Source organism: Melanerpes formicivorus, unplaced genomic scaffold, assembly GCF_026170545.1.
Source record: "Melanerpes formicivorus ecotype bairdi unplaced genomic scaffold, bMelFor1.0.p_v2 SCAF_219, whole genome shotgun sequence".
NCBI classification, from domain to species: Eukaryota; Metazoa; Chordata; class Aves; order Piciformes; family Picidae; genus Melanerpes; species Melanerpes formicivorus.
The window spans coordinates 17038-37205 of NW_027142571.1; the positions used below are offsets into that span (position 1 = coordinate 17038).

Genomic DNA, 20168 nt, shown 5'->3' on the forward strand with positions numbered 1-20168 from the left:
GCAGCTCCGAGGTGGGACCATAGACTTTGTGCATCCTGTGAAGCTGCATCTACCCAGAGCTGGGGGCAACGCTGTCCACCTGAGGGCTGTAGCACTGCATGTTGTGTGCAGCCCACACGCAGCAGAAGTGTGACTCTTATACAAGGGGCTCCAGATACAGGCTTGATACTTTGACAGTGCCCTTCACCCCAAAAGGAAAACAGGAGAGATTCACAGCTTAATCTTTGTATTTGTATTTAAGTTACTTTCTGAACAGTTAAAAAAAAACCCAACAAACAAACAAACAAAAAAAAAACCAAACAAAAAAAAAAACCCAACAAAACAAAACCAAAACCCAACACACTGTTACCATGATCCTAGCTCAAGTGAACATTAGTACATTAACTACACATCACCATAACATAATCACAAAATTCAAAGCACTCATTACTTAAGAATCCAGATAACAAATATAGCAGAGTAACAAACAGAAAACTCTGGAGAAACCATGTTCTTTCTCACCTCTCCCACTTCCACACCCACCTCAGCCTGAGCAGGCAGGAGTGATGCAGCATAGGCTGGCCTGGCAGGCATGCAGCTCTCCTAAATGCAGTGATGTCAAATGGCTGGGAGAACGGAGATCTGTTACACTTTGCTGAGGTCCACATTATTTTTCTGCCATGCTAAAACCGCGTCCAGACTGATCCCTGCAAGGCCTCACACAATAAAGGTGGAAAAACCTTTTCATGCTCAAAAGCAGCTCCAGATTTTCACACTGAATTGCCCCTGATTTTGAGAGTATCAACACAGAAACAGACTAGCTGGGACTAGAAGGGATCTAAAATATCACCCAGTTGCAACTCCTGTGCCATGGACAGGGATGCCTTCGCTACATTAGGTTGCTCAAAGCCCCATCCAATCTGGCCTTGAGTACTTCCAGCAGGGAGGGGGCATCCACAACATCACTAAGGATTAACCAGTGTGGCCAACTCCTATGGGATATGTGTTGGACAACAACTGGAAGGCCAGCAGTCTTTGGGAACAAGCAGAGAGTCATGCAAAAAGTTTTCTGACAAGACAAGGGACAATTTATTGTGGCAGTGTGCCAAAGCCCACCCCAAGAGAGATGCTTCAGGAGTCTGTCAGTAGTTTGGCTATACCTCATTTTGAAAAAATGGGCTGGGGGGAGGGGGGGAAGGAGGAGACCAAATGCTCAGCCTTAGCAGGGAGCTGTTCCTCCTCAGCTGCTGTGGTTGTGGAGAAGGAGCACACCTAGGAGACCTCCTGTGTCTGCGAGTTTCTGAATTAAAAGTGGGGCAAGAAGACTGTTAAGAGGATGGAGGGATTTCATATGAAGACCTCCTCTGGGGACAGATGGGTCACTTGCTGTTCCCCTCCCCTTCTGGGAAGCTTCTGTTTATTGCTTCAGAGGGACTAACAGCAGGGCAAGGCTCAGCATGTCAGATGCATCATGCATGCCACTTGGAGACCCTGGCAAAGTTCATTCTTCTCTTGGCAAGTGTAGTTTAGACCGTCCCTTTCTTCTCATGCCCCAGCACAACCTAAAAGGGGCATCAACTGACAAGTCCAACAGTTGGAGGCCTTACTTGATAAACTCCTGATGACTTTTGATGTTCTCACAGAAAACCTGTTTTTCTGAGTCCACTCCACAAGCCAAGAGATCTATTTTTAGCACTGTCCCCACTTCTGTAGAGATCCATTTCCATCCCCACACACCCTCCAAGCTTTCAACCACTTGGGTTGTCTCTTGTTTTCCTCCCACAATTAAGAACAAACCCACAGTAGGAAGGCTCATTGCTCCTTCTTGCCTGCTTTGCTGGCTAGGGAGAACTGCTAGTACTTGTGATTTATCAAAACTGAATACCCCTCCCCAAGAGAACTTATGAATCATTAGCCACAAAAAGCAGATCAAAAATGGTGTTAAAGGAAGCTAACAAAGAGCCCAACTTGGAGATGTGTTTCCCATCAGAGCTAGGATACCAAAAAACCTCAGAACCAAGCCTTCAGCTCTGCTCAGACTGAGAAAGGAACACGTGACAAGGGCATGAAACACATACCTGGGAGCAGAGAAATGTGCATGATTCTCTCCAGCTTTTTCAGCATTCAAAAAAAGTAAGAAAAAGAAACAAGGATCCTTTGGAGCAGGAGCAATTGATGGGTAGGTATAGCATGGTGGTCCAAGTCAGCTTCCAGTTTAGAAACAAGTGTAAGGTATTTTCATGTTTCTGATGATCATAGACTTCTCAACTTGTTACCTGAATCCTTCTGTTCCAACAGTGGATGTGTCTGTCTCTGAACGTTAACAGGGAGCAGAAGGAGCTGCTCCAGATGAGACAGCCACAGTGGCTTTCTGGCTGCAAAGTTCTTCATGCCATTTTCTGTTTGCTCATTTTAAAGCAAGCTGTATTTCTCCCAGGATGAGAAACACTTGCAGCAAAACCGTGCCCTACGGCAAAGGAGTCACAAGCAGGAGATGGTGCGGCCATGACAGGCAGTCCTGCTTGGAATATCCCACACCTCCAGTACTTTCCATCCCATAGTCCAAGGAGAAGGCTAGTGTGAGCTTCCTACTTGTGGAAGAAGTGCCAATCTCTATGCAGCAGAGGTATTTCATTTCATTTCAAAGCAATGTGCAACACTTAAAGCCCACAGACACTTCCAGTCTTTTATCTCCTTTCAGCAGGCACATTCTAGTTCTTCTCATTATAAACTCTGCAATTACTCCAATCTGGCTGAGGGATTATCCAGGGGGTTCATGCTGAAACCTCTCTCTCACATGCACTCTTGCACACTCACACACACATGCACACGTATCCTAAGGGGAGTAAGTTTGAAAAAGCCACTTCCTTCTGACACTGGGAGATCTACTTACCAGATTGCTCCTCCCTGGGTGCACAATAAACACCACCAAATGTCAGGCTGTGGCAGTTTCAAGTTCAAGTTAGATCAGTTAACTTCAGTTTCCATCTTAGCTATCAGAAAATTTGTACAGCTCAGGGAGTGGGGTAGGAATCCTCACCCTTCTGCAGTGAAGTACCCAGACACAGTCCCTTCTTGAGGGTAAGACACTGTTTTTTTTGTGTGCCAAAAACTGATTTCAGCTGTTGCTCACTAAATGTACCTTAAACAGCTCTATACAGCAGAGTCCAAACTATGGTACCACTTGAAGACCCAACAGTGCTTAGAAGTTACAGAATAGCAGCATGGAGCAGCAGGGCTATGCCAACCAAGGACAGCCTGCAGTGGGGTGGTCTCTGTGTTTGGCCAGCCAATCTTCCAGTTCTCCCCAAAGCTCTCCACTGGCAAATTAAAATGTATCCTGCTGCTCACAAAGATGCCATCAAAATAGTAGGAAGTTCTGTAGCCTTCAGAGGCTGCAAGTAACAGCCTCATTGTTTTCTACAATAACCTAAATGTAAAAGACAGAGAGGATAACCAAACGGAGGAATACAACTGCAGCCAAAGCCATGTAAAACTGTGCTGATAGGCAACCATGCTGCAGACCTGGTATTAACTGGACTTAGAAAAGCAGTGTTAAGATGACATTAAGAATAAGACTCAGAGCTTCAACTCAGCAGAGTTTGGGATGTAAACTTTGATTCTGCTCCCTTGCCACTTTGGCTTTGGGACTGCACTATGCCTGATACATAGAGCAGCCTAAAATCCGAAACGGCCTTCCTGGAAGTAAAAGTAGTGCCAAAAGTGTGGATGAACTTATGACTCAGAACTTCCATGACTCTGCAAAAGTAAGTCACACTGTCAGTGTTAGCCAAACAGAATTGAGTTGCTTAAGTCTGTTACAGTAGAAGTCCAAAGAGAAAACAGGAATATCACCAAGCACTCCGAGACACCCTTTAGAACTGACGTAGTCCCTAGGCTCAATAGAAATACAGGGAGCTGAGTGCTCAGCACTGCTGCCCACATGCTTCAAGAACTGTATTAGATACTCCCCAGGAACCATAACTCCATCACTTTCTTTTCTGTCTTAGCTATCACCAAAATGATGTAAGCCCTCTGGACTGCTCTTTGGGAACTCTTGGCCCAGCTCCCCGCAGATTTCATTGGTGGAAAAAGCAGACCCCAAGCAATAGAAACAATGTAACTGCTTCCCCAGCAAAGTGAAGTTGATGAGAACAGCTTAATGAAACATTCCTATTTGCCAAGTTCCAAATTTAGAGGGTGTTAACAAGGCCTTTTAAAAACCCCTCCAGCCCAGAGATGAAGTGCCCCAATTTCCTGTTGTGGGAGTGGAGCAGCTCCTCACTAAGGTACTGGGGGTTAATCAAGACCTACAGTGGAAAATCTGGGCCCAAGCCTGCAAGGGCTAAGGACTGATCTCCATGGTCTTTCCTGAACTAAATGCAGGCCTGCTGCAATTCCTTTCAGCTCCATAAACAGCTGTTTCCCCCCCCAGACCTCTCTGTCTAGTTCAAAGTTATGCAGAATTGTTTCTCATGTCCCTCACCTTTAGGGCTATTTTTCATCTTCTAAACAATGGCAATTTGCAAAAGACTCAGCTAGAAAGCAAAGATCCAGCTCACCTATCAGCAAAGGGACTAATCAGCCTGCATCCCCAAACTGCAATGCAGCATGCAGGTTAGAGAAGCACAACAAAGGCTCTCCCTAAGAAGGTTTTCTAGCAAGCCCAGCCCCAGAAATGCTGCAGAACGGGCCTGGAGCCACTGCTAACTGCACTGACTGCACTCATGGCCATACTCATTTTACCTATCTACATTTGCTCATTAATGTGAGCATAGTCTTTCTGTCATGGCCAGAGTGTTTGTGTAATGTCTCCACACCAGTGGGGCTGTATTGGGAGCTCCACAGTGTTTTTAGCAGCTCCCTCTTCCACTACTCAGCTACAGTCTCTCTCAGGGGAGAAATGGAAAAGAAAGGAGCAATGTCCATCTTTCCTCCTCACCCCAGCCACAAACTTCTTTCAATTTACAGAATGATTCGTAAGCTACCAGCAACACACTGTTTTCAGGGGGAACAGCAGGAGGAAGAGGGTACAGACAATCCCTCTGCTAGTGAAATACAGCCCTGGGCCAGTGTTCCACCTGGGGCAGGGGTGGAGAGGATCTCAGCCCCAGTCCACCATGCTTGGGACTTTGGCAGAGGAGAGTTTAACTTTTCACTGACTAACATTCCCCAGCCAAGCAGATGTTAAGGGAGGCTACAATACACATCCAGCTTCCAAAGGGTTAGCATAGCAGGCAGGAAAGAGATGGATTTGGCTCATAATAGTCAAATTTCAAGGGTCCTCTCTCCACAAAAAATAGGTCTGCAGTTTGAACAGCCAAAACCTTCAGGGAAGTTGTGGAGAGGGGTGGGGCTGGTCTGGCTGTTTTAAGTGTTTCTGTTGCTCTTCAGAGCTGAATGCTTTTTCAAAGGTCTAGCAATGGATATTGATTTCAGTCTGAGAGCAGCAGCTTCTTCCTCACTTTCCCCTTCCCCCCCCTCCCCCAAACACCCTGAAGTGACTCTCTCAGCAGGATGCACTGTGGCTGTAAGTCTTCTTGCTTAACAGCAAAGCAACACATTCTGGCAACATTTTAAATATATTCATAGGACATCTGTGACTGGGTTTGGAGGGGAACCAAACAGGGCAAAGGCAAGAGGAGCGAACAGGAAGTAGGGGACAAGGGAGGAAAGGGATGGGAAGGCTTAAAAATGTTAACTGTTCATGAAAGATAAAAGTCATCTTCTGATATAGCAGCACTTTAGCAGTCAGCCACGCTGAGTAGACCCTGTCTGAGATCAACCGCATGCCAACTTTGTTCCAGAAACAAGTCTGAGAGCCTCTTTCTTCAGCGAGTATTGGTTACGTGGATAGTTCTTTTGTCCTGGCATTGGCAGGTAATTTAAATACTGCAGCTTAAATGAGTCCTGGGAACAAAAAAACAAAACAAAACAACACAAAAACAAACAAAAAGACCAGAACAAACCAAACAAATCCCATTTTTACTGAACCTTTTAATGATTTAAAAGAACATCTGATTGACCAGAGCATTTGAGAAGATCCAGCTGCCTGATCTGACAGCTCTGGAGCATTGCTGTACATTTACCAATCTACAGAGAGGATACAGAATGAGCCCTGTGACAGGGTTTTTTTATGGGCAAATGTCACTGTGGACATCCCCCTGCAGAAGCCTGTCAGCTCTTCTGCCATTTTCCTCAAGCTATTAACAGCAATTGTGCACTATACCCACACCAAGGTGGGCACTCATGCTATCCCACTCCACTCTCATACATCAAATCCACCCTACAACTGACCCAAACATATGATACATTATGTCTTCCCCACACTGGCCAAGACAAAAGGCTAAGGTGATGAGCAAACCAGTCAGGCTCTGATATGACCTATTTAACACCTGCACTATGCTAGGGAGAACAGGACTGTGCCCTATCAGTAAATGATTCTGCACGGTGATGCATCTCGATTAAATTCACTGAGGCTTGTGCCTCAGTGTCTCCTCCTCTAGCCAAACTGTACTCTCGATTCAGCTTGCTGCAGAGTGAGAAGAATGGTCACCACTTCAGAGGGAGGGAACAAAGCTGATGCTTCTTGGCAAAACTCTCCTGCCTGATGACAACTGCCCAGGGTCAGGCCATCTGCATCCCCTTGTTAGGCAGCAGCTGCTCTACTTGCTCTGCAGAAACCCATCTTCCTTCTGGACAGCAGCGAATGGCTGATTTAATTATTGATGATGATGGACAGAGGAGGAGAAGTTCTTCAGGGGAACTCGCAGGCACCACATGCCACAAATCCTAAAGCAAAGTCCCTATTCTAAGGTATCAAACCCATTCCTGCCCTTTAACAGGACACTGGAATTACCGGGCAGCCAAGATGAGGAATATTGCTAAGACTCAGCTAGTTACTCGCACTGCATCCAGCGTCACTTCCGAGTCTCACTTAAGCTTTTGAATGGTTTTTTTTGTTACCTGTGCGAGTGTGAGGTACAGTGTAGTGTTATTTATCTTGAGATGTAGGTGTATGTTCTGGACGGGGAACGGGTGGATTCTGCTTGGGCAGCTGGGTCATTCAGGAAATCCCAGATGAGGATGGTGTCGTCGTGTGAGCTGCTGACGATCTGGAACTCGTCGAATTGAAGCCGAAAGACTCTTCCAGAATGCTCCTAAATGCAAGTGGGAGACACAGCATGTTACTGCAGAAACCTGCTGGTGTCTGGGATGGAGCAGGGAAGATGAACTTGAACTTGGATTTCAGTGTTACATTCATTTCTCAGTAAACCCCACACCACACACTCTGCATCAGCACCAGAGCATCAATTAAGACCTCTTTCAGTGAAAAGAATTTTCCATATCTGAGTACTCGGCTCACAGGAGTTTACATTACAGTGATCCTATCACTCCTTAAATCCCAATACTGGACATGCACTGTGTGGAACTAACCAAGCTGCCTTCACCACACAATTCAGTCTGATGAGGCTGATAGGAACTCTCTTTCCTGAAATCACAGCATTCCCAGATGCAGTAGGTTACAGAGGGAGAAACGAGAACTTTATAGTCAAGACCTGGTACTGCTGCCACTGCTGAAAGACCTTAATACTGGAGGACACTAAGGAGCCTGTTGTGAAGTCCAGTGACACAGTAATAATTCCTCTTAAGCAGTTCCAAAAATATGAACTAGAAAGGGCATTCTTCATAGGCAGTTTGCATTCTGCTCTGAGGCTGAGTGGAAATGGCATGACAATTTGGCAAGAGTTCAGACTGTAATTAAGAGGAGGCAATGGCAAGATCCTGGATATCACAGAGTAAATCCACTAAGCCTTCCCTTCCATGTACCTTTGCTTGGTACTTACACTGCTGCATGAATGAGCAGTGGCCTCCTCCTTGGTCAAAGAAAACACAAACCATTCAGCAAGCCCTACCTCTTCCATACATACACATTTCACTTTAGTGCTCACAGATTGCAGGGGGCTTAGGGTCAGGAAAAAAAAACCCACATCTTAAAATATTTTAATATTGAAAAGAGAGGTTTCTGAAACATTTAGACAAAAGAGACATGTTGGCTATTAAATGGGAGTCCTCTGCCTTATGGCAGAGAATGACCAAAAATACAGCTGGGTTTGCAAAGCTCAACAGCTGCTTGCAAGTGAACCTCAGAATCTTTACATTAAAATTAACTGAAGATGCACACACAAGTCAGACGCCATTTTTATGAGAAACTTTTAGGTTTAATCATTTGAACCTTTCTGATGTTCCAACTGGTAACTCGAATCTGTCTTTTAAAGAACTTACAGGTTTCTGTCTTCCTCCCACCTATTACAAAAAGAAGTACAGAAGTAAAGAAGTTCTTGCTGAAAAACATCACTATGAAGGTAAGATTCAGAGGGATTGCTCAGAGACACCAAAAGAGAGAGGTACTTCCAAATACCGCTTCCAAACCCCCCTTTTCCCTCCCAGTCACTCTGGGCTGAGATTGCCCTACAAATTCCACACAGAACCTGCCCAGTTGCAGGGGCAATAAGCAGAATGCAAGCCCCAAGTTGAGGCCACGAAGGCCTGGACACTATGTCATAAGGAAAGCTGAACTGTGTGTTTATTCTGTGCCTGGAAAGCTTCTGTCAAATTCATGCGGCCACCGTTCCAGCTAACAGAAGACAAAACTGAAAGGGACCTGGCATGCAGAGAGCATTTGTTATCTGTGCACTTTCCTCCTACTGTTTGAAAATTGAACAAGAGCAGCAGGAGACTCACGATGTTCATTGTGCAGCCAGGTTTAATTTTGGAGGCCAAGGGAAGAGAGAAAAAAAACCCAAAGCATGGGTAAGCGGGTATAAAGACGTCCTGTTGTCATAAACATGACAAGTCCTAAAAGCACTACAACAGCTTCCCCTGCCTCCCCTATTTTAACCCCCTCCATTGCTATCAAATGGGGATTTATCATATCCATGTGTTGAGATTTCCTACGGTGTTTCCATCCCACTGCTTCTGATTTATAATACAATTAAGCTGGGGCACTTTGGCTGTCCACTGCTGGAAAATGCAGAGGAAATCACACCAGTTAAATTAAGTCTACAGGTTACTAGGCACACATTTGTCTCAGGCTGGAGCAGGAACACTACTAATACAAAGCTGAAGCCTTAGACTCTCAGAATATGTGCTCATAGGTACAAAGTTGTTCCTTAGTTTGGAACTGGGCGGTTGATGACAAAAGGTTTTTCTGGATTTCAGCTATGAAACTATCTGTAGTTCTATTTGGCTAACAATAAAGTTGTTTAACATAGTACTTGCAGGCATCCAAGACTCTCCAGACTCTTACTCCACAGCTTATGGTCCAAACATGTGACTGGAAAGGAGTTAGCATGGCTTAATGACCTACTGCCTGTCAGCTGAGCCACAGTAACCCTCACAGCCTGCATCAAATGTGAAGTGAAACAAACACTTTATTGAAATCCACAGGAACAGCAGCAATTCAGGTGGTAGATGAGTGTGCAGAAGGTCAGCTAGCACAGCTCAGCTGGTGAGAGGTAACCACGCTTAGAGAATCAAACAGCCTCAGTATGATCTTGGTTTAAAGCACAGACGACAGCCACATGCCACAGCAGGAGAAGGTCTAACATATACCAACCCAAGCACTACTCAAACACTTCTTAGCTAACAAATAAATACATTTAATATTTCTGTTTCAAGAACAATTTAGTACTGGATTTAAATGCTCCTTTATCTCCAGCAACAGTGCAAGTTTTTTGGAGTGAATGTGATAGAGCAATGCTTACAGGAACCCTCCTGTGACCTTGGCTTTACAGGCATTTTTCTCACAACTTTCCCAACTATTAAGCATGACTGTAAATGTTGTTAACACTCACAAAATGACACTGTAACCACACCATCAAACTTGCACTGAATACCAATGGTCAGCATGAAAGTTGCTGTTCAGGCATAAGGCAATTTCACTGTCTGTTCTAGTCCTTACCTGCTTTTTCCTTAAACACCCAAAAGCCACTTAAAGGCAATTCCAAGTTCTTGCTCCCCAGGTTTGGAACGTACAACTTTTCTTTAAGAAATGCCATATCAACAGTTCATATGACTTACTACTACATCCTCAGGTACACACAGGTTAAACTAAACCCACTGGCACATGGATCCCATGAAGGACAAAGTCTCAGAACTGGATTATGCTGTTAACTTCAAATCACAAAACAAAACCTTTAAAAAGTTAGAGGCACAGGTCCTAATTTTGAATACTTTATAGCTTGCAGCATTTAAAAAACCAAGTTGGACACCTAAAAAATCCAACCTCCTAGAAATGATTTCTAGATCCTGTAGACTGGGGATAAGCTGACTTGAGTTAGAGTTGGGCCTGTTCAGTGTGGAGAAGAGAAGGCTCAGAGGTGACCTAATTATGGCCTTCCAGCATCTGAAGGGGGCCTACAAGAAGGCTGGGGAGGGACTTCTCAGAATATCAGGTAGTGATAGGACTAGGGGGAATGGAATGAAGCTGGAGGTGGGGAGATTCAGGCTGGACATGAGGAGGAAGTTCTTCACCATCAGAGTGGTGAAGCCCTGGAATGGGTTATCCAGGGAGGTGGTTGAGGCCCCATCCCTGGAGGTGTTTAAGACCAGGCTGGATGAGGCTCTGGCCAGGCTGATCTAGTGTGGGGTGTCCCTGCCCATGGCAGGGGGGTTGGAACTAGATGATCCTTGTGGTCCCTTCCAACCCTGACTGATACTATGACACTGAGTTTTCATGGCTCAGGATAGCCCTGATCAAGCATACTTTTCTGCCCCCTCCATCGTCCCTACCAAAAGCTCTTACCACAAGGGTTCGCAAGCAAAGGGTCCCTGCTGGAGCACGAGGGTCCAAAGCAGCCACAAGATCCCATACTTTAATTTTCCTAGTAGTGGGGAAAAAAAATAAATACAAGCAACATGGCTTTGTTGAAAAGAAAAGTGCCCACAGAAAAAAACCCAGCAACTGTATCAGCTCGGTTGCTACCCCAGTTCAAAGAAAATTACAGTAATCCTTCTGCTCCTGAAACCTGGTTCTTGCATTTCCTCTTTCTAAACCTTACAGAGCTTTATGGCAGGCAAAAACCCAAATGTGCTGTCAACCAAGTAAAACATATAGAAAAGCAGGTGGTAATATCTAAGAGAAATGTAGACGTGCAGACCCCTAGTCTGTTAAGAGCAAATGGTTAGAAGATGTAACCACCAATGGGAAAGACTGCTCGTGAAAGGGGTTCAGCTAGAAGAGGTTTCAGGTTGAGTTGGTCAGATATTCTTACAAGATCAAGCACTGGGCCACACATATCAAACCACATGGATGTGTTTCAAAGGAAGAAACAAAAAAGGTACACTTTGCAGCATGTTCCTGATTTACTGGCCATGAAGAGGTCCTCATGATATGACAGACAAGGAGTCTTAATATTTATAAGGAAAATATGGTGAAGCGGGATGTGAGACACTGAGAGACAGGAAGATGCAAGGCAGTGACTGCACTGACAGCCTTACCCATCGTATGCCCCACTGACTATCCTCTTATTATCAAAGCGTATGCATCTCACCAACTCTTCATGGCCTTCCAGCACTCGTAAACATGCCCCACACTCAATATCCCACAGCCTGGAAGAGAGCACAAAGAAGCACTAAGAATTTTTGAATATCCGAGCGTTGCAACAAAACATTTGGTCTTTGCCTGCAGTTAATGGAAACTTGGAAATAAAAGATGATGATGAAACAACAACAGAGAAACAAATGACATCCATCACTCCCCTTCCTGCTGTTGAGTGGGTGCATGCTTTCCAACACGACCCTGTTATCTTACAGCACCAGACAAAAAGGAGTCAGAGATCCCATGAGATTAAGAGCAGTTGTGGCTAATATCTACTGCTCTGGTACCACAGTTACCTTCATGCCTCTCATACTACTGAAGTTGATTTTTCATAAAAATATCCTGCCTTGATTTTGTTTAGAGAGGGAGACTTACCAATCCCCTTGGCAGCTCATTCCAGTGGGTAAGATCACCTTGATGGGGCAGACTCCCTCTTCTGTAGCCCTACATGACTACTTCTGCTTTGGAGGCTACCATTCCACTCATTAAGACATCACCACAGGAGTGAAAAGTATGAGAATTAACAAGCCTGTTTTTATTTGTCATTTCTCCCACTGCAGGCATGCTGACCTCAAATACAGCTATCTAAACTAAAATGGGCACTCTATGCTTATCATTTTATAGTGATGCATTTAGTTCTTGTTCTCAAATAATTCTTGTGCCTCTCTTCTAATATTTCAGTATGCAAAAATGCTTTGGCACCAAAATCAGTACAGAGCATCCCAGTAAGAGAACCAGCAATGCATTATTGTCTCAGCTGTAAATATCCCAGAGTTTCAGGTTTTGTGAAGGATTTTTAGCAGGAAGAGTAATTTAAAATGCATTAATTTTTACACTTACACTCTACCTTAAAAATATACTTTAAAAACCCTTGAAATCCTTATGCAGTCTATTTGCTTTCCATACTTTTGGAAGCTCTTTAACGTAACTCCTAATTACCCTGGATAAAGAATGATTTTTTGCCTACAAGACCTGAAATTCTTTGACATGTATTGTCTAGAGGTGTTCCACCTCTGGTTGAGGCATGCTCTGCTCATACAGGAATCTTTTAATAGCAGCACATATTGCAGCTTCCTGATACACAACTGAAAGAAAGCAGTCACAAACATTTTTAAATGTTCACTCAGCATTCAGCTCGACATGAACTTCACTGTAGAGAGAAATATGGGTGGCTCATGGAATTTCTCTGGATGACACATCTCTAAGCAGCACAGCTGCTGAGGTGTCAGGTCTCTTTTCCTTAACAGGCAGACAAAGAAAGAGATAAACTGTCCCCAGATATTTTACTCCTGAGGTCCCCCAGGAAATAATCCAGATCAAGTGCACATGTGCCCAAGGTTGGTGGATAATGACTGCAGCTGTCTTGCCAAAACAAGCTGCTCTCACTTTGGACAACAGAGGAATGAACGGAACACTTTTGACGCTACAGAGCTGGGAAAGGATCAGACTATGCACACGTTTGAGGCCAAGGAGGAGCACAAAGTGACTCTGATCTCTGAAGCTGATGTTTCAGGAATCTGTGAAGATTCACATAGTTTTCATTTAAGTACTGGCACATCAGTCAAGGTCAGAGCAAGCAACTTCATGGCAAAGGTCAGCCAAAGGCACTCTGTCTGATCAGAGAGCATCAAGTCTCTCAAGAACTGTAAAGAGGATAGACAATGCCAGAAATGAACTGTTGCAGAAAGGTTTGAGAACAACCTTGTGCCAGAAACATTAGTGCCATGTGTTTCCATTCCTTGCCATCAATCCTGAGACTGCCAGCAGCTCTGGGAGGCTGCATCACACTCCTTCAGGTCTATTTGAAAAATTTCAGGTCCCAGTTTGAGTTTTCACCTGAATCTGAATGGGACTAGAAGAGAGGACCACAGAATCAGAGTTATTTTCGTTGGAAAAGACCTCTAAGGTCATCAAGTCCAAGCATCAACCTAACACCACTATGGTCATTAAACCATGTCCTGAAGTGCTATGTCTACGTGGTTTTCTAACACCTCCAGGGATGGTGACTCAACCGCCTTCCAGGGCAGACTGTTCAATGCCTGACTGCTCTTTCAGAATGCATCCAGCATTCTTGGACTTCTTGGACCTCCAGGACTGTCTCCCAAGGGACTATGTTGACCAGCTTCTTGAGCATGTCCCTAGCCGTAAGGGGAATGGCCCTTCATGTACAAAAGAGATAACTGCAGAATCTTGAAGCAGAATTGGTGCCAAGGGTACTTTCCAGATTTGATAACCTTTTAAAATATGTGCTTCTTCATATAGTCACAGGACAAAATATAGTAAGAAAACTACTTTTAAGACTTGAGAACTAGCTAAAAAAAATCAGTGCAAAGTGTATATAGTCAAAAGCACTGCCTTTCTTCCTATAGCTTTGGGAGAATGTCTGGAAATAAAGGGAGGTCTGCAATTATCTCAGCCTTGAACTCACTTGAAGTCCTATTAGAGCTGGAAGACGTACAGAAGGTAGGTGAACCTGAATCCCCATCTGCTAGAGAGAATGCTGCTAAGTGGTCTACTATCAGATCCCCATGTGTGTACACAATGGAAGTTGAGCACACACACATAAATAAATCACTCATTTGAGAGTTAACCCAAGATGATGTAGTCTGATTACATTTTCTTGCTCCAAATTATCTCCTCTTCTTTTTTTTTTTTTTGTTTTTCTTCCCTATACTATTCTTGTCTGTAGCAATTAAGAACTTTGGCCCCAAAGGTTAAAATACTGAAGTGACAGGATTAAACTTGGTGGACCAGTTAGAATAGAATAGAATAGAATAGACCAGACCAGACCAGACCAGACCAGACCAGACCAGGTTGGAAGAGACCTTTGAGATCATCAAGTCTAACCCATCACCCAACACCATCTAATCAACTAAACCATGGCACCAAGCACCCCATCAAGTCTCCTCCTAAACACCTCCAGTGATGGTGACTCCACCTCCTCCCTGGGCAGCCCATTCCAGTGGCCAATCACTCTTTCTATGAAGAACTTCTTCCTAACATCCAGCCTAAGCCTCCCCTGGCGCAGCTTGAGACTGTGATGGAAAAGCACACAATGAAAGTGATGCCTATGTAGCTGTGTCCTCTTCCACTGGGGAAATTTCTGTCTTAAAATAAAATCTAAACTGTCTTTATACATGGAGTCTCTCTGCTCCATGTAAAAATCTCCAGAGGAAAGAGATTGATTTCTCAGCTACTTCACACATCCTTACGTTTGCAGTTGCAAAACTAGAAATCACAGAGCCATCTTTTGGGCAAAAGTTTCCCTGAAACTGAGGAACAATGAATTTCAAGTTCTGTACTGAGGGCAGCCTCTATGAATGACCAACATGCCACATCAGACACTTCACAGCGGATTAAAATCAAACATACAAAGCGCCGACCCATCCACAAAGGTGACTTGGGAATCTGTCCTCCTACTGACTTGTGCCTTCTGCTAATGCCCAGGAGAAAACAACGTGACCAGGTAAGTGTGCCTTGCTCTCACAGCTGCCAAGCTTGACTTCCATTAAGATTCCCTGCCAACATTCCTAAAATTCTAGCACAGTTTATCTGTCAGCTAGGGATTTTGCCCCATGTAAGCATAAAGTAACTGTACTCCTCTTTAGAGCTATCACTATTTTGACATTTATTTTTATTAGCATTGCAAATCATATTTTACATCCTACACTAACTGCTGTAATATTTAACTATTTCTTACTCTAAATCTGAGACAAAGTTTCACAGTACAATTGCCAAGGGATACTTCTTTTCTGTTTGAAGTGCAGGAGTTCTCACCATGTAGAAGTGCTGCTACTCTTATGCAATGCCTGTCATACTTTTTCCCTTGACTAAGAAATTCCATCTCTCTTGGTCATGCTCTCAGCCCCATATTAAAACCTGGCACAATGACCTGGTGATGTCAACCAAAGGACCACTGTTTTCCTGCAGAATGTAAAGCAGGGAGAGGCAGTGTGTTGCAAGCCAAGTCCACAGGCTAACAGTAGCATGAATCATTCTCACTGAGGAGAAATTACTACTGATAAGCAAATCAAAGGGCTTCAGCTCACACTGTCCAGCTTTCAAGTTTTATCAGAAGGCAGACAAATATTTAAAGCAATGACAAGGACAACACTGAGATTGCTCTTCTGTTTACATGACAGAGTCATTTCCCTGTGTCACACACACTACTAATCAAGTTTCCTCTGTACATCCCAGGATTAGTGGGACATCCCTCTGCCAGCAGCTGCAGGAAAATCCTAGCTCTTGATACCAGAAGGAGTTAAATCTCCGACTGCAACCAGGGCAACTGGAGAAGTGCAAAAGGCAGCAAACTGAACTTCATGCTCTAAACCAGCTGTTCAAAACTTAACCAGGTGCCAAGTACCACAAGAAGAGTTTGGCGAGAGCCCAGGAGGATTTCTGCAGAGGATTAAATGCCTCTTACTGCAAATCTGACCCCTTTAACTAGACACATAGCCCAATTAAAATATTACACGAGGACATCACAGAAAGAGGTACTTGCCAGCTCTTTCATACACCAGAACTGCCAGAGCAATGCAACTTGTTGATTAGTATGGGACTCTTGAGATACAGAGGATGAAAGAGAACACAGTGAAACAGGCTGTAATATCTCTTTCCAGCCGTTCCCAATGTTCTACACCAAAGAAAGCATATTTCAAAGATGGCAAGGGTACAGAGCACTTGAGTGGCCTCATCTCTGCACATCCCAGGGAATCAATGTGCTCTCACAGAACTCTGCAGAGGGGAGTGTGTCTCTCACCTGATGGTATTATCTGAAGAGCCGCTCACTACTAGCCTGTCTCTGTACTGCAGACATGCAATGCCTCGTTTGTGGCCGTTTAAGGTGCGCACAAATTCGCAGGTACTAGTGTTCCAGACCTGTGACACGAAGCGGGGAGGGAACCACACAGAGACAAATTATTAAGAAGAGACTAACAAAAGTTGGTATCTGTATGACATATAGGTGCATCCAGAATGCTTTCAAATTGAAGATGCCATCATTAAGATGGAGAAAATAACCTCTCTGATGGCTTGTGACTATAGTCTGCAACTGTTAGCAGCTTGGGTCACAGTGCACAGAAGATTTTTGCCACATGGTATGAGAACTAGCTTCCAAAATCAGGCTTTAGCACTCTTGGGCTATGATTTAGTCTACAGGAGATCTTGATTTTCCTCAGCTTGAAATGCTGCAGATTGGGATCATGGCAGTAAAAGTTAAGTGACTCCTATCCATGGACCTTCACTTTCACTTCCCATGTCTGAATGACAACTCTGACAACTGTTTGAACAACTGACACTGAAACAGACTATGGAAATGATCAAGCTGAAAAAGAACACAGAAAAATACAGTTCTTTTTCAACTACATCTGTACCTGGATCTGATTTGTCATACAGCTCTGTAAACAAGTTGTGCAAGCTCAAGAGAGGAGGGACAAGTGGAAATGAACAGCAGGAAGAATCCTGCTTCTAAAGGAAGATCTGCCAAGGACTGTCTTCCCTGTCTGGTCACTACTCTCGGTTATTTCATACCAAGTGCTGCAAACAAAAATCCTCTGTAACACCTCACCTTTATAGTCCTGTCACCCGATGCTGATACAATGTACTTGTCATCAAAGTCCACTACATTGACGGCAGCTCGGTGCCCTACTAGCACCCTTCTCAGGGTGATGTCTGTTGGTGAAGCCATGTCCCACACAGCAATGGAGCGGTCCTTGGAGCAGGTCACCATCATGCCGTTATTGAAGCGGAGGTGCAGCACAGCTTCGCAGTGGTGAATCAGAGTGTTCAGCATCTCGCCTGCGTTCACGTCCCACACCCTGCCATTTTAAATTTCACACCAGAGAGAAAGGAGTTAAAAACAAGGCACAGTGGATGTTCTGCAGTGAGAAAGGCATGGGGAGAGGTAATTGACTCTCCAGCAATATTAGAAAAGCATACACCTCAAGTTATATCCACATCTATTAAATAGTTCATTAAAAAATGCATTATATAAACCTGTTGATTATGCATACACTGACACAGTCCAGCAGCCAAAAACTCTGCAATGCAGTTAGCACCATAAAAATAACCCAGCCAGGGGAGAAAAAAAAAAGCATTCTTTAATTAAGGGAATTTAGTACCAAGAAAAGGTATGAGATTGATGGCCTTAAAGAGTGATGTCTCCTGGTTGTGTCAGCCTACCACACACGCCATTCCCAGTCAATGACTACTTAATCATAACCTGTGGAGAAGCAAGTTCAGTGAGAAGTTTTAACTTTTTGATGTCTCCCACAGGATTATCAACTCAAAAAGATAATTTATACAGAAGCAGAAGACAAGATAATGCTTTTAAAATGAGTATCAGTAATTGCCACAAGTTGCACCCTGAATTGTGTTTACCCAGCAGTGCATCTGGTACACAGCTACGCTCCTGGAATATGCTGAATGTCCAAATTAAGACATAGCATCTACGTCAATTGAATGTTATTGGAGCCAACTGTTTCAGTTGAAAGATAATTTAAGATGAAAGTTAGACAAAGGCTTTATACAGAACTTCCAGGACTTGAAGGCTTTTCAGTCTTAAAAATGTTTCTTTTGGGCTATTCTGTTGGCAAGCTTCTTTCATGCTCCATAAAGAGATTTTCATTGGTACTATCACATCTGTACCCCAGATACAGCCATTTTCTGCTCTCGTGTAGTGTATCATCAGGCACATTAGACACTGCACAAGGTAACACTTCCATCTCTCAATGAGGTGAGCAGTAACAAATGGGAAGGTGTGAGGAAGACTTCCAATGTCTTCTTTTCTAACTTATGGAAGCCAAAGTGCATCAACTTATGGACTGTAAATGAGAAAGATTACATTCCAACTATAAAACGCAAAGGAGAAAACCCCATAGACCGAAGACCCGAGCCATTAACATACAAGCAGTTTGCATACAGGGCTGCCAAATTGAACAGGAGCTGGAGACCTACTGACTTCTTTGGACAAGCGCATCCCTGAGATCTCAGAAGCATTAAAAGCCCATCTGTGCCATCTATTGGATGAAGCTCCTCTTCCTGAGGAGACCCAAGGATAAAAGTGATGCATCCTGTGTGCCTCTGGGGTCTGCACAAACACTTACAGATACAGTGGGAAACAAAGTATTTCTGGGCAAGTAGCCAGTCTGCAATTTGGCCTGCCTGGCCTTATATGGAAGATGATAGTGCTTGTTACAGACATCAGCCTCCTTTTGTGGTCTGTTTACCACAGTGCAGTTCCCACTAGGAACTGTAGGGCAGGTGGCGTTCCAAAGTTCTGGATTCCTACAAATGATGTTCAAGAAAGGTGTGGATATGGCACATCAGGGTGTGGTTTAATGGCCATGGTGGTCTTAGGTCAATGGTTGGACTTGATCTTAGAGGTCTTTTCCAACCAAAGCAATGCTATGATTTATGAATCTATGATAGGACCCCAAAATCTAGCAGCACCACAAGAGTGCATGCATCACATGTCAGAAACTAAACCTAACAGTTATTAGCTTAACACTGGCAGTTTACATGTGAGCACAGTGATAACAATGAGGAGCTTGCAGTCATAGGAACACATGCTAATAGCTTCAGAAAAGGCCCCTTGCCACAGCTTTTTGTTGCCTGTTACTTCACTGTATGGGCATTGCTTGACAAGAAGAAAATATAGAACAACATGAAGAAGACAGAGTTACTCCTTCACATCCAAGTTCATACTGCCATTCATATGTCCCTGTATTTACATTGCAAGTCTTAAGACTCTCTGGGATCCTGTAATACGCCTAGAGGACATCACGTCTGCACAACATGCACCACAAGAGCAGACTTGTGGTGTCCAGCCTTCTGCTGGAGACTGAAAGGAAAGTAAGGTTAGAAAGACTGAATGAAAAGAAACATCATGCTGAAATGTAATTAAAAGTCACAGGAGATCTAGTCATGCATCTTCTGTTAAAAATTACCTGATGATGGATGACTAAACCTTTAAACTTGCTTTGAGAATTTCAATCAGCTTTTGAAGTTACTCAGAGGGAGAATTTAAAACACTTTCAGGGAATGTCAAAACATGCAAAACCTTGATGAAATGCCAGTTGCCCTTCCTAAGACACCTTGACCTTGACTGGTCTTTGCTTAGGTTCCCATTTCTCCTTGACAGCCATTTGCATGGATGTCTGATAAACAAGGACAGTACAGTCCTGAACAAATGCGCTGAACTAATTCATGGAATCCATTGAGCTGCACACATTTAAGAAAAGATCATTTCAGCAGCTTGCAAGGCTAACATCTGAAGAGGCAAACCAAAAGCTCCAAATCACGAGCACGCACCTGACTGTCGAGTCCGAGGATCCAGTAATGATCACGCGCTCATCGTACTGGAGGCACAGGACGGAACCCGTGTGTCCGGTGAGGATCCGTTTGCATTCCAATGTATTCTTATCCCAGATCTAAGACAGCAAACATTCAAAACCTGACAGCTCAGTAAGGTTTTTCATCTTTCAGCACTTACTGGTTTGACTGGTCTGTTTTTAACTACAACACATTATCCACAGTGCAGTTAGAACATCTTGAGTGGCACCTCAGGAGTCTTCTGCAGGCTCTT

At 44.0% G+C, this 20168-nt stretch overlaps 1 protein-coding gene across 6 annotated transcripts in view; it reads right to left on the reverse strand.

Annotated features, from left to right (window-relative positions):
* Nucleotides 1–217: 217 nt before the first annotated feature.
* BTRC (beta-transducin repeat containing E3 ubiquitin protein ligase) overlaps nt 218–20168 on the reverse strand; it is a 131314-nt gene continuing 111363 nt past the window's right edge. For all 6 annotated transcript variants that reach the window (XM_068169727.1, XM_068169723.1, XM_068169726.1 and 3 more), the window contains 7 exons: nt 19895–20013; nt 17151–17400; nt 16344–16462; nt 11482–11592; nt 10787–10865; nt 6946–7139; nt 218–5889 (listed from right to left, as the gene is read on the reverse strand). In XM_068169727.1, the coding sequence (XP_068025828.1) occupies nt 6978–7139; nt 10787–10865; nt 11482–11592; nt 16344–16462; nt 17151–17400; nt 19895–20013 (840 nt within the window). In that variant the 3' untranslated portion in view covers nt 218–5889; nt 6946–6977. The remainder of the gene's footprint in view (nt 5890–6945; nt 7140–10786; nt 10866–11481; nt 11593–16343; nt 16463–17150; nt 17401–19894; nt 20014–20168) is intronic.